Here is a 12,510-nt window from a genome sequence, read left to right as displayed (position 1 = left end):
CTTCGGTATGCGATTCTTTCAGCCCGGACCATGCTTCCTTTTGTTTGATTAAGAAACTTTAGTGATATTAAAAATTTTAAATCAATGGCACAAAACAAGACAGGAGATGGATGTGCAACGAAATAGAATAAAGTTTCATATCGTACATTTGCATGTAGCACGGTACGAATTTAATGCCTCCCATTTTGAGCAGATATACTTTGCCAAAAAACTACTTGCTTAAAAGCGAAACAAATATCATTTGGGGAGTCGGGAAGTGACGCTAATGTTTACCCGCTCTGAACAGAAGAGCCAAATTGTTGTGTCAATGCAATAACAAAAAATACGTTTCATAGTATACTCCTTACACCCATGTATAATTTATAATTTCTGGCAAGAATGTACGACTCCCATAGTCGGGAAGGGGGAAACGGAGTAGAAAAAAGGTGTGGGAAACAAAAGGGAAAGGCGATTTTGATATTTTTCCCGCGGAAGCAAAACTTTGTATGAAGAGAGACAAATTTTCGTTTCGGTTTTGTATTCTTTTGACAAAAAAGAAGTAAAAAACAACGAAACTTTACCTTTCTTCCCTTTTCTTTTTTCTTTTTTTTTCTATTTGGGGGAGTTTAGGGGGGGGGGGCGACCGCCCCCCTGGCTAAGCGCCATTAAAACACGTTTCCTACAAAAAAAAGAAACCCTTTTTCAATATTTTCAGTGTTTTTGACACCCTATATTATTACGTATACGCACGTAACGTGCCCTATCTTGAAAAAAAAAAATTTTTACGTGTTTTTTTTTGTCGCACATGGTATCCACTCGTCAATGTAAGTGCCCCCCGGGAAAAAAAATGTAAGAAAGGGTGTCTTTTTCAAGATATGGCAACGTACGTAACGTAATAAGGGTGTCAAAAACACTAAAATAATGAAAAAAGGGTATATATTTTCTAGGAAAGCTACGTACGTGTTTAGGGTCACTTATTTGGGAGGGTGCAAAAAAAAACAATTTTTTTTTATAAAGGGTGTACTTTTTGCCCCGGAACAGCTAGTCAACACCTTTAGAGTACGATTTGTGGGAGGTGGGGTGCCGTACTAAACCCAATGTAGGTAGGGGTAAAACCGACGACCGACGGCGATCGACGTCCGTGCATATCATACAGCAATTAAAATATCGCTAGCTGTACTTGTTTAGGGGTTCAGATCATTTGCCAAAAATATTTATTTTCAATACTTTTTAAGGGTAGGGTTTCACACGCCAATACTTGTTAAGGGGTGCCATTTTGAGAATATGGAAAATACTTGTTTAGGGTGCTTTTCGAGAGCCCATGGTCGCGCATATGGTATCCACTCGTCAATGGAAGTGCCCCCCCCCCCCGGATCATACTCGTCCGAATTAATGTATTTCTGTATGTTATATTTCCCGTATATTTCTAAGACTAAGGTATAGGCCTACTAATTTTATTTCTGAGGAAGTTAATTTATTTCTAAGAAACGGCAATTTCTTCTGAGAGACTGCATTTATTTCTAAAAGACTATGTACATGCATTTCTGGGCAGCCGTATTTCTGAGTTAGTACATTTATTTTTGAGAGTTTCTTTATTTTTGAGATTGTTAATTAATTGCTTATTGGCCCTTTTCGCTGCCCATATTTGGGGGAATCCCCGGCTTGGGTAATCCCACAGTCCGCGTCCATATTGTACCGTATACTGTTATTGCCCGTGCATTGTGAGTGGACCGAGTGCTGGTGGACAAAGCCGTCAGCTGTAAAATGTTAATGTTACGTATCGGTAATTACGGTATAGGTACAAGCTCTCGTTCCTGATCCTGAACAACGCCGCGCGGAGAATCCGGTTCCCCATCTTTCTGGACCTCAACGGGCTCCGCCTGCGCCCCATCCTAGAAGCAGGGCTAACGTTAGACTGGATTGAACACAAGATCACAACTTCCTATTTTCACAGAGCACGAACGTTCATGGACTTTGGCTTTGCGGTGTTGCTGCCTCGGCTACCCACGACGATCGCGGCTAAGCCGCCGGGTCAGCTTAGCCAGTATACCGTACGTCGATCGGTAGTGGAGCCCCGGAGTGGAGGCAGGAGGAGCTAACTGTTACTGTTAGGCGGAGTTCCCTATCTGCATCCGGCTCGGCGCGGCTGAGCCGCGTGCACTAATGACGTGAATTTTCTTTGTTGGCTTTCGGAAGGTATGATGGAAGTAGTTTAATAGACTAAACTTGTAACTTTTAATCATGAAGTTTTGTTGAAAACAAATGGGGCAAGGGTGCCATCTGCATGCATGGCCCAAACACTAACACTACAGCTCCATGACCATGCCTAGTCTTGACTTGAGGACGCAATGATGTCTTTGATGATGACTTTAATGACTAAAAAAAAAAAAATCCTGACATGTACTTCTTCATCAGTTCATGATTGACGTCTTGACACTCTTCCCATAGACGCATAAGACTACGGACCAAAACAAAGATGGATTTCCCTAGGAAAATCATCTTTTAAGACCAAAATCACATACAGTTAATGAATTTTATTGATTTTCACACCTTCCTACGCCTAATGCGTAGGAAGGTTTTAAAAAATGTTAGATAAAAATGTAAAAAAATAAAGGTTTCTTACCTAACTGATGTCGCACAGACTCCTCGATCCACATGTAAACAACGGAATTACAACAGCGTCGACCCTTGAACCGCTTATGTATGACGTACTTCCGGCTAGCAATGCCGTTTTAAGAAACAATTGATTTTAGTATTTGTGAAATAATGATTTTTATCTATAAATTATAGATAAAAATCATTATTTCACAAATACTAAAATTTATAATGTAATTATAAATAATTGTTATAATATTAATTGGAATACAAATACTATCTGGAAAGAACTTAAAGGTATGGGAATATCGGTAGTAACATGAAAAGTAATAAGGAGAGGTGAAGAATAGAGATGCATTCATATGCTCGCAGTGATTGTGTATAACACTTGACAGCCATTGTGAGTTGAAAATTAACATAGTATCATAGGAAATACATGTTTTGAAAGAATTTACTGAAACTGCATTCTTAAGTGAATCTGGCAAATTGTTCCAGACCCGTGCGGCGGAGAACATAAAAAGATTTCTTGAAGCATTCAATATTAGGTTTATTTAGTGTATTATAATTACGTGTTCTTTTAACATGTCTTTCACAAACCATTTCAATATTGCATAGATGAGATGGGGCCATTCCATGAACATGAATACATTTATACATCAAGTTTGCTAATAATAGTCCCTTCTTTGTTCAATAGATGTCCATTTCCTTAACAATCTGTTCTCCACTAGTATAATTTATAAAATCGGGCAGCTCGTTTCTGAAGTCTGTAAAGTTTTGAGAGAGCATTAGAACTAATTTTATTTCCCCAGACCGATATTGCATAGTCAAAACAGGGTTGTATATTGGATTTATATAATATATTCAATAGGTTTTCATTTACGATATGTCGTAATTTACCAAGTGAAAAATTCTTATAAATATAAGCTAAACTTTTAGACAACATAGCAATATGTGAATTCCATTTCAGATTTTCGTCTATTTCGACCCAAAGATATCTTATAGTTTTAACTTGTTCTACTGGCTTTATCATCAATGAATAAGTGAAGTTTATTGGTGGACCTATTTTTAAGCATCATGACTTTTGTCTTATCAACATTAATTGTAAGATGATTGGAGTCATACCACTTTTTGGTTTTATCTAAGTTATTTTGCATATCAATATTTATTGTTGTTGTATTTGGACCAATATTATATGACAACATCATCCGCAAATATGTTACATGTGCCACTTACACTTTCAGATGTATCATTAATCATTATTAGAAAAAACAAAATAGGGCCCAGAACACTTCCCTGTGGGATCCCAACGGTTACATTTTGGTAGGATGATAATAGACCGTGGTAATATACGGTTTGTTTTCTGTTAGGAAGGTAACATTTAAACCATTCCAAAGGGATAATAAATTCCATATTTCTTCATTTTGAAAAGAATTATGCTAAATTGTATCAGAACATTATGATATATCCAAAAAGCATGCTCCAACAACTTCATGTTCGTTAAATGCTTCATACCAGTCGTCGACGACCCTATGTAAACAAGAAACTGGAGAATGATTTGGTAAGGAAGTAAACTGATCGACGCAAAAAAGGTCATGATCAAGAAAATAATTAATGAGTTGTTTTTTAACAATCTTTTCAATTGATTTTGCAATATGACAGACAACTGTTATTGGCCGATAATTTGTCTTTTCCAATTTTGACCCTTTCCCCTTATATATAGGAGTCATGATTGCACAGTGAAAATTATGAACTCAATGCTCACAATATCTTCATAGTTTTCTGGGGCTAAATTTGGGAAGATTTTGTAGAAAAAGTGAGTACCGGTATGGTGTTGCAGGTCAATGTCGATCGACTTTAGAAAAGAGCACGTCGGCGATCCAAGAGAGGCTGAGGCTATTTTTCCATTAAAGAATATTGACGAGCATCATAATGTAGACCATAATATATTTTATCTCCAAAACTAGTAAATTTAGCTATTTTTTGTTATTTTGGGGGAATATAGTCCTTTGCAAATCAGGCTTTTGAGTTTGATCATTAATGTGTGGAGGGAGGGTGAGCGGCCGGAGAGACCAAATATAAAGTATTGTGGCAGCCCTCCGTCTTGGATCGGGTCCTGGATGCTGGGGGCCGGCCTGTCTCCTGCCTCTAGTATTGCCTTCACCAGTTGATGAATTACTAGCCATCCTTGATGCGAGCGGCTTCCTTATATTGATATAATGGCGTTATGTAGAGACCCGGGCGTGTTCTGTTTTCCCAAAATATATGGGGGTGGAGTGTTGAGAGGTAGTGTGGACAGGTGAATTATAGAATAACGGGGGATTTCTATTGGAGCTGTATATGGGTAGCCTTATACTGTGGAAGACAATTGAGATTCCATTGATTACACAAGTTGGAGACAGTAACTTAAGGTTAGTGTATGACAACGGTCATAGTTTAATTATACATCATCGTTCAGCATTTGTACATGTTATCACAATTAACACCAACAACAATTACCTGAATTAGTTCTGCAGTAGTACAGCTTATTCGTCCACAGCCAGTTGTAGAGGAGAGCAGTTAGTTCGTCATCCGACCACGACTTCTGCCAGCGCCAAAGTGACGAAATCACCGTGATCCTCTGCTATATCAAAGTCTGCGAGAGCTGCATTATGCAGTGCGTTGCGTCCGCCAAGCTCTCGCAAAACCAAAAGCGCGCCATCTGCGTTTAAAGCAAGATAACCAAAAATCCGTAGCTGACAGGTTCGCTACACAGCCCTCCTCTTCAAGGAATGTGTCCTCACATTATTAAAAAGAGGGATCAAGTTCAAACATTTTAACAAGCAACCAAAATTTACTGAATTATGCATCGCTGTATTAATCATACTGAGAGTTATGTCCTCTTTATATACACTCTTTATGGATACTAAAATCAATCTTCTACATCTTTCATAACATCTGTAAAGCTCTTATTGGTAACATAATCATCATTCTCATCATCATCATTTAACTGTATAAACTTGTTCATTCAATGGCCATTAACTCTGAGTATTACCATTACAGCGAGTGCTTCTCTGCAACATCAATTTCATAAATATTTGTGCATTTCGGACCCCAACTTGATTCTTTTTCCTCCGAAAGGTAATTGTGTGGTGTTTTACAGAACAAATAAATGGCTTACAGTATGATATAAAAATATATAGAAACATATTTATAAAGAAAACAGAAAATCTGTAACAAAACGAGGTGACTTTCCTCTGAAATATAGGTTTTAACAATAGTTTGTATGTCTTTTGTTTGTTTCTCTATCAGTCCACCTTTCACATTTAGGCTTCTTAGTAATTCTTCTCAATGTCCTTTCGTTTTTCTTCCTTGGTGATACGTGTATATACTGTACCATCTGGCAAGTGAAGGGACTCGTGATGATACGTGATCTTTACGCCTGGTGGAATGATGTGCTTGGTTTTGTGAATAGACTTGCACCCACGTTCAGCATGAAGAAGACTTCTGGCTGTATGAAAGAGCTCGTCTTCTTCTGACTGTTTGGGTTCCTCTACCTGGACGGCTTTATCACTCACGCATTTCTTGTTGGTCTGACAGGCCACATCAGCCGGATGGCCCCTCTGTCGAGTGGATCTTGATTTGGGAGATGTGCCAGAAGGGCTTGTGCGTAGAGATGAGCTATTAATAGGTAGGCGTGAACCAGAATCGGTGTATCGAGGTGATCGTGGTCTGCCTGAACTCCCTCTGGGGCTGCTTGGGGATCTGCGACTAAATTCCCGCTGTTGTCTCTGTGGGCTTCGAGATCGGCAGCGTCCCCTAGGTGAGCTTGGTGGATTGTATCGCTGATGGTGTGACTCCGGGTTCACTGGTCTTGTGGGCTTGCTAGTGGTGGGATCACGATCAACAAACCCTTTGTGTACTTGGGCTACATGTTGCTTAAGTTCCTTTAATTCTGTTCATTAGAGAATGATAGAAGCAGCTTCTCCATCTGTGATTGCATAGCTTGTTGCATCATCACGACCTGGGCATTGGCTTGCTGTTTCATCATCTGTCCTGAGCCTTGGTTTGATTTTTCATCATCTCGGCAATCTCCAACAAAGCATCGGTCTTCTGCCTCCTACTGGTAGAGAACTTGATTCCGGAATGGGTATTAACTGATTCATCCCCTGAAGTAGAATTACTGCCATCTCTTCCAGATGTCCTCTCGTTCTCCATCCCGCTTCTGACACCATTTGTGTGGCGGCCCTCCGTCTTGGATCGGGTCCTGGATGCTTGGGGGCCGGCCTGTCCCCTGCCTCTATCGCCTTCACCGGTTGATGAATTACTTGCCATCCTTGATGCGAACGGCTTCCTTATAGCAATATAATGGTGTTATGTAGAGACCCGGGCGTTCTGTTTTCACAAAAACCCAAGGGACTGCAGTGTTGAACTATTGAAATAAGATCATCTCTATTCGTAAAATTAAGTCAAGGATGTTCGGTTTGTACCCATGCCTGAACCTGGTGGGATGTGTTATATGTTGATATAAAGAGGCATCACTTACATACATGTATTCAATGAAGTGAAATTCTTCACTATTCTCGTTCTTGGAAGTCGTCCATGAATCCCAGTTAACGTCTGGATAATATTCCCCATGACTATTTTTCATCCTTGAAATACTTGCTAAGTTCTGCTTAACAATGCCATGTTATTTGCTTTTATTTTATACTTCTACTGTTCACTTCTATAAAAACAACAGAGTAAGAGCTTGTCTATACGAAATGCATTTCAATCAAAACTACTTCATCAAAGTCTTGATGCGACAATACATCAATGGCATTAGCACTCAAAGACTCATGAACATACTGTAAATTATAATAATCCCCCTACCAGAGGCATTAGTAGCATAATAGTGAATTGAATTATATAAAAGTAAAATCTTCTAGTTGAATTTCTCTGAAGTTTTTGGTTTGACTTCAGTAACAGCAATAATTTGGAGGTTTTTGTTCAAGACATAAGTCTACGTTCAGCCATTTTATTACGTAACAAATCTGTATAGCGTGTCATCATTTGACTACATTGGAGAAAGTATCAACCATTTTAATTTGTATTCAAGAGAGTGTCATTGAGTGAGAATGTATCATCAATTGATTGTGTATTTGAGAGTGTATCATGAGTTGAATTGAAAAAAAGTCATTTAACCATTATGTTGTTTTCTATTTTGTTCATGTAGGTGACTCTAAAGGATTGAGCAGCATGGAGATAATGTTCCAGTGAGTGGATGACCAGGACCTTGATGATCAGCTGATGAGGACTTCTTTCCTATTGGAAAGACCAGATCTGATCTGACAGCTAAGCTTCATGAAAGTCACATGCTGTTATATTTCAGGACCTTCAGATGGACACCTTAGTTGACTCAAATGTATTCTCTTGAATAGTCCATAGGAGTTAAGATTGGCGGTACTCAAAAGTATCTATACGAAGATTTTCAAAGATCTGGAGCAGCAAACCTGCCTAATCAAAAGAACTCTTTGATAGTAATCGAGAGTGAAGTGGACAAGCCTAGAAATCTTGAGATATTAACAAGATCAGAAGTATAATGATTGGCGTAGTGGTGGTAACAGAACCGAGGATGACCTAGAATTCCTGGTACTGTCGATGGTGAAAAGAAGTGACGGTACCATGGGTGACGATTTTTTTGTGATTTCTGATAGTGAGGATGAGGAGTATCCTTCAACCTCTTCTGGGAATGGTCACAGTAGATCAGGGGGAGTGAGGTCAAGACAGAATTTAACCCCCAACCAAAGTGAGAAGGTGGGAAACGACGAGCTAGAAAGTGATGTCATACTTTTATCCTCGGAGACTGATTCAGACTCTGACTCGGATTATTTACCGGATCCTTTCATCAGAGGCAATGATGATGGTATTGTCAAAAGAAAGAAAAAGCAAAAGAAAAGTAAAAAGAAGGTCAATGTCAAATGGCCAGAATGTCAAACTCGGCATGCCAGAGTAAAGCAAGAAGTCAACGAATCTTATGAAGATCTAGCTTTTCAAGCGGAAACAATTTGTGATAGTAATCAAGACAACTCTAGACATGTGAGAAATGGGCCCACTTCAGAGGATTCTGAGTGTGATGATCGTGAAGAGGAAGCAGCCATTGGTGCTTCTAAAGGAAACCCTCAACAGCAGGATGCTGAAGGACTTGCAAGTGATGAAGAAGGCAACATAATAACTCTTCATGATCTTGACAGTGAGACTTACAGTCAAGTTGCTCCTGTGGAGCCTTATTTTAGTCCTTTTGACCTGCATAGTCCTGTGAATCATGCGACTTCACCATTATCATCAGCCAGAACTTCATGTACTTCACCTTCAGTAACAAAGGTACCTCAGGTTTTATTGCAAAGATTGCCACCCAATGATTTACCTTCTAGTGCGGAGAGTTCATCAGGCAATCCGAGCAGTGTTTCACCATCAGCCAGTCCTGGTTCACCTTCAGTAACGAAGGAACCACAGGTTCTGCTGCATAAACTGCCACCCAATGATTTGCCTTTGAGTGTGGACAGTCCGTCAGGTTTCGACAGTTCTGATGAATGTTCAGGTGATTTGGACATCCCTAATCCGAGCTGTGTATCATCATCAGCCAGTCCTGGTTCACCTTCAGTAACGAAGTTACCTCAGGTTTTATTGCAAAGATTGCCCCCCAATTATTTGCCTTCTAGTGCGGACCGTCCGGTAGGTGTCGATAGTTCTGGTGAATCTTCAGGTGATTTGGACATCCCTAATCCGAGCAGTGCTTCACCATCAGCCAGTCCTGGTTCACCTTCAGTAACGAATGAACCACAGGTTTTGCTGCAAAAACTGCCACCCAATGATTTGCCTTTGAGTACAGACAGTCCGTCAGATGCCGACAGTCCTGGTGAAAGTTCAGGTGATTTGAACATCCCTAATCCGAGCTGTGTTTCATCATCAGCCAGTCCTGGTTCACCTTCAGTAACGAAGGAACCACAGGTTCTGCTGCAAAAACTGCCACCCAATGATTTGTGTTTAAGTGCGGACACTCCGTCAGGTGTCAACAGTCCTGGTGAATGGTCAGATGATTCTCTGTCTACAAGCGGTAGATCTACAGGTGTTCATACATGTACATCAGGTAAGAACAGTTTCATAATGCTTGTTATCTATTTAAGTTGCAAGTGTTTGGTGTATACTTGCTTCAGAAATCCTGCAAAAATATATTGATTGGCCATGCTGGTTGTGGTGTTGTAATAATGATAACAGTGTGCATGATAATGTTGATTGAAGAGACTACTGTACCAATTTACTTTTAGTTTGCTTATTTACACCGAGTACATTAAGATCAAAGGTATGACTACAATGGAATTTATGGCCAATGTCTTTTAACATGTGGAAATTTAATTTTGCATTGAAATGGCAAGAGGATTTTGGAGATAATATGTTGGGTTGTGACAATTTAACCATCAAGTTGAAAGAAGGAGACAAGAAAACGTGTCCATCACAAGTCAGCTGACATAGCGATTTTCACATTGCAACGCAGAACAAATTCTAGAACAAAATGTATTGAAAAATGCTCATCAAATGACACAACAGCAGTGAGCTCTTTATCGAAAATTTGTGAATCAGAGCATTAGTTTCATCCTAAGTTTTAGACCTGACAAAAAATTGAAAATACATTGTACCTTGTTTGTAAGAGTCCAGGATGAAACTCCTGTTTTGATGTACCAGTTTTTGACAAAGTCCTCTTGATTGTTCTTTTTCTTGAAGGGCATTTGACAACACAGAGGCTTAATACACTTTCCCTGTTCTTGAATCGTGCATATGTCGCTATGCAAAGACTCCCCATTTTCAGGATAAGAAGACTGTAAACCTACATGTATAACTTGTCAAGGCAACTTTAATAATGGGGTACTCCAGGCTCAAAATGACTGGAACGGGTAGTAAAAGAAAAATCAGACAAACAAAACACTGAAAACTTGATAAAAATCGGACAAGGTAATAACAAAGCTATGGCATTTTTTTGGCATTATTCCAGTGAAACAGGTCTAGCCATGTCTTGAAGAATATTCAATGAGCAAACTGATGATATCATATCCCCACTTGTTCTTTTGTATTTTATTATATAAAATTTGAACTTATCAAATTTTTCATGTATACCAAGAACTGAACAAATTGGATTGACAAGTGACAAAATATTGCTATTAAAGTTTAATATTCATAAACTTTGTTATTTGTTATCGGATTTTGATAAAATTTTCAGCACTTTGCTCTGTGAATTTTACTCTATTTGTTTAGATATAAATATTTTCTGTCCGGAGTACCCCTTTAAAAAGAAAAGACCGGAAAACAAACATTTATCTGTCAAGGTACAACGTTTTTGAAATCCGCTTCCTCTTTAGATAAAACTGAAAAGAAAGATCAAGGATCATGCTGAAGTTGAATTCACAAGATTCTTTAATACCTTTAATTCATTAATGGACTTGGGACCATAAATCTTATTCACATTTCAAAATTGTACAGGTGATTCTTCAATACAGCATCTACTCCTGGCCCAGGCCCTGAGATATAAAGAAAGGATGCAACTTAAAATCTTCAGAATACCACCAGGTACATGTATTGTGCACTGATTGTCATGTGTTAGTACAATTATAGGTCTTCCCTTGAGGCTGAGGGTCCATGAGGCCAATGCTTACGTTTGTCTACATCAAAATGTTTCTTTCCGTTATATTGCCTTGATTGTGTAAACCTTGCTTTGGGTTTCAAAACATGTCTCGGAATGTGCGTAGTTGACTTCTAAATGACTACAGTGTTTTCTAGAGTGTGTAATTTTCCAGAAAATGGTCAGGCTATTTTAAAGTGGAAAATGTTTTGATGTCTACAGACAAAGTATACACTTGGCCTAGGGGAGTACTGTCCAGACTCTCGGCCTTGAGGAGCCTTTCAGCTACATAATATTAATTTAAAAAAACTGCCTAATCCCAGGTTCATGTAGGCCTACAGGCTACTGCATTGTATGTGGAGAAGCATTGACTTTGTCCAAAACTCTTTAAAAATCAGAAAAGCAAAAAATTAAACTGACCTAAAATGAAGAATACAAGCATTTTAATTGATTTTTAGAGCCGTGACGTATGAACGGTCGTAGTTGAATGCAGACACACATACTTCATCCCTTCTCAAAACTTTGTTCAGCAAGGACTATAGAACCGAGGCGTTGCTACCGGGCAGATCTTGGGCAAGGGATTACCATACCCTTTGAAAAATATAGGAAGTACATTATAAGAGAAAAAAAATTTAGGAAAAAAAGAGGGTTTGGGAAAACGACAGAGAAGTATAAAAAAAGATAAATCTGGGTCGTTTTAACTGTAGGCTATTGCATTAAGATGACATCTTATGATCTTGCCCCCTCCTTTTACCCAGATGACTTCCCTGTATGAAAAAGACTGACGCTATTGTAAACAAATTGTTACCACAATTAGTATTCAAATTGTATGAATGTCATGAATTTTCCTTTGTCTTTATAGCTTACATTGAAAATGATGATCTATGCAGACCTCCTGAGGTGTCGGACGATGACACAGACTCCGATGAAACCTTCATCGAGGATGGGTATCCGGGCACGTCGTCAAGTGAAGTTGACAACTGCATATCAGAACCTCCTGGCTCAGATGAAAGTTTTGAAACCAGCGAAGTTAACCCAAATTTGGGTAAAAATACATGTCTTTCTCATTTTCAAAGAGAAGTTGATCTTTGATCGCATTTATATTGCAGTTAGGCTTTTGCATTTGGTGACCTATCTCATTCATTGTTTATCTTGGTCTATTTGACATAATGTCAAGCTCTTGACTCATGGGCCCTGTGGCTCTTTTCAGACTCATGAGAGTTGGGTCTTGTGGACTTTACCCGATCAATAGGGTTTGTTTGTTATTTATATGAACAACATCTAAATTTGGCAAATTATAAGTTTTC

General features: G+C 38.9%; 1 protein-coding gene across 1 annotated transcript in view; it reads left to right on the top strand.

The window, feature by feature from the left end:
- The first annotated feature begins 1,668 nt into the window (after positions 1–1,668).
- Positions 1,669–12,510, top strand: part of LOC129282427 (uncharacterized) — a 40,981-nt gene continuing 30,139 nt past the window's right edge. The window contains exons 1-4 of the mRNA XM_054918326.2: positions 1,669–2,175; positions 7,766–9,679; positions 11,065–11,151; positions 12,066–12,248. Coding sequence (XP_054774301.2) covers positions 8,191–9,679; positions 11,065–11,151; positions 12,066–12,248 — 1,759 coding nt within the window. The 5' untranslated portion in view covers positions 1,669–2,175; positions 7,766–8,190. The remainder of the gene's footprint in view (positions 2,176–7,765; positions 9,680–11,064; positions 11,152–12,065; positions 12,249–12,510) is intronic.

The sequence above is a fragment of the Lytechinus pictus genome, chromosome 19 (genome assembly GCF_037042905.1).
Source record: "Lytechinus pictus isolate F3 Inbred chromosome 19, Lp3.0, whole genome shotgun sequence".
Taxonomy (NCBI): domain Eukaryota; kingdom Metazoa; phylum Echinodermata; class Echinoidea; order Temnopleuroida; family Toxopneustidae; genus Lytechinus; species Lytechinus pictus.
The sequence above is the reverse complement of the archived record's forward strand: the minus strand, read 5'-3'. Positions and strand labels throughout refer to the sequence as shown.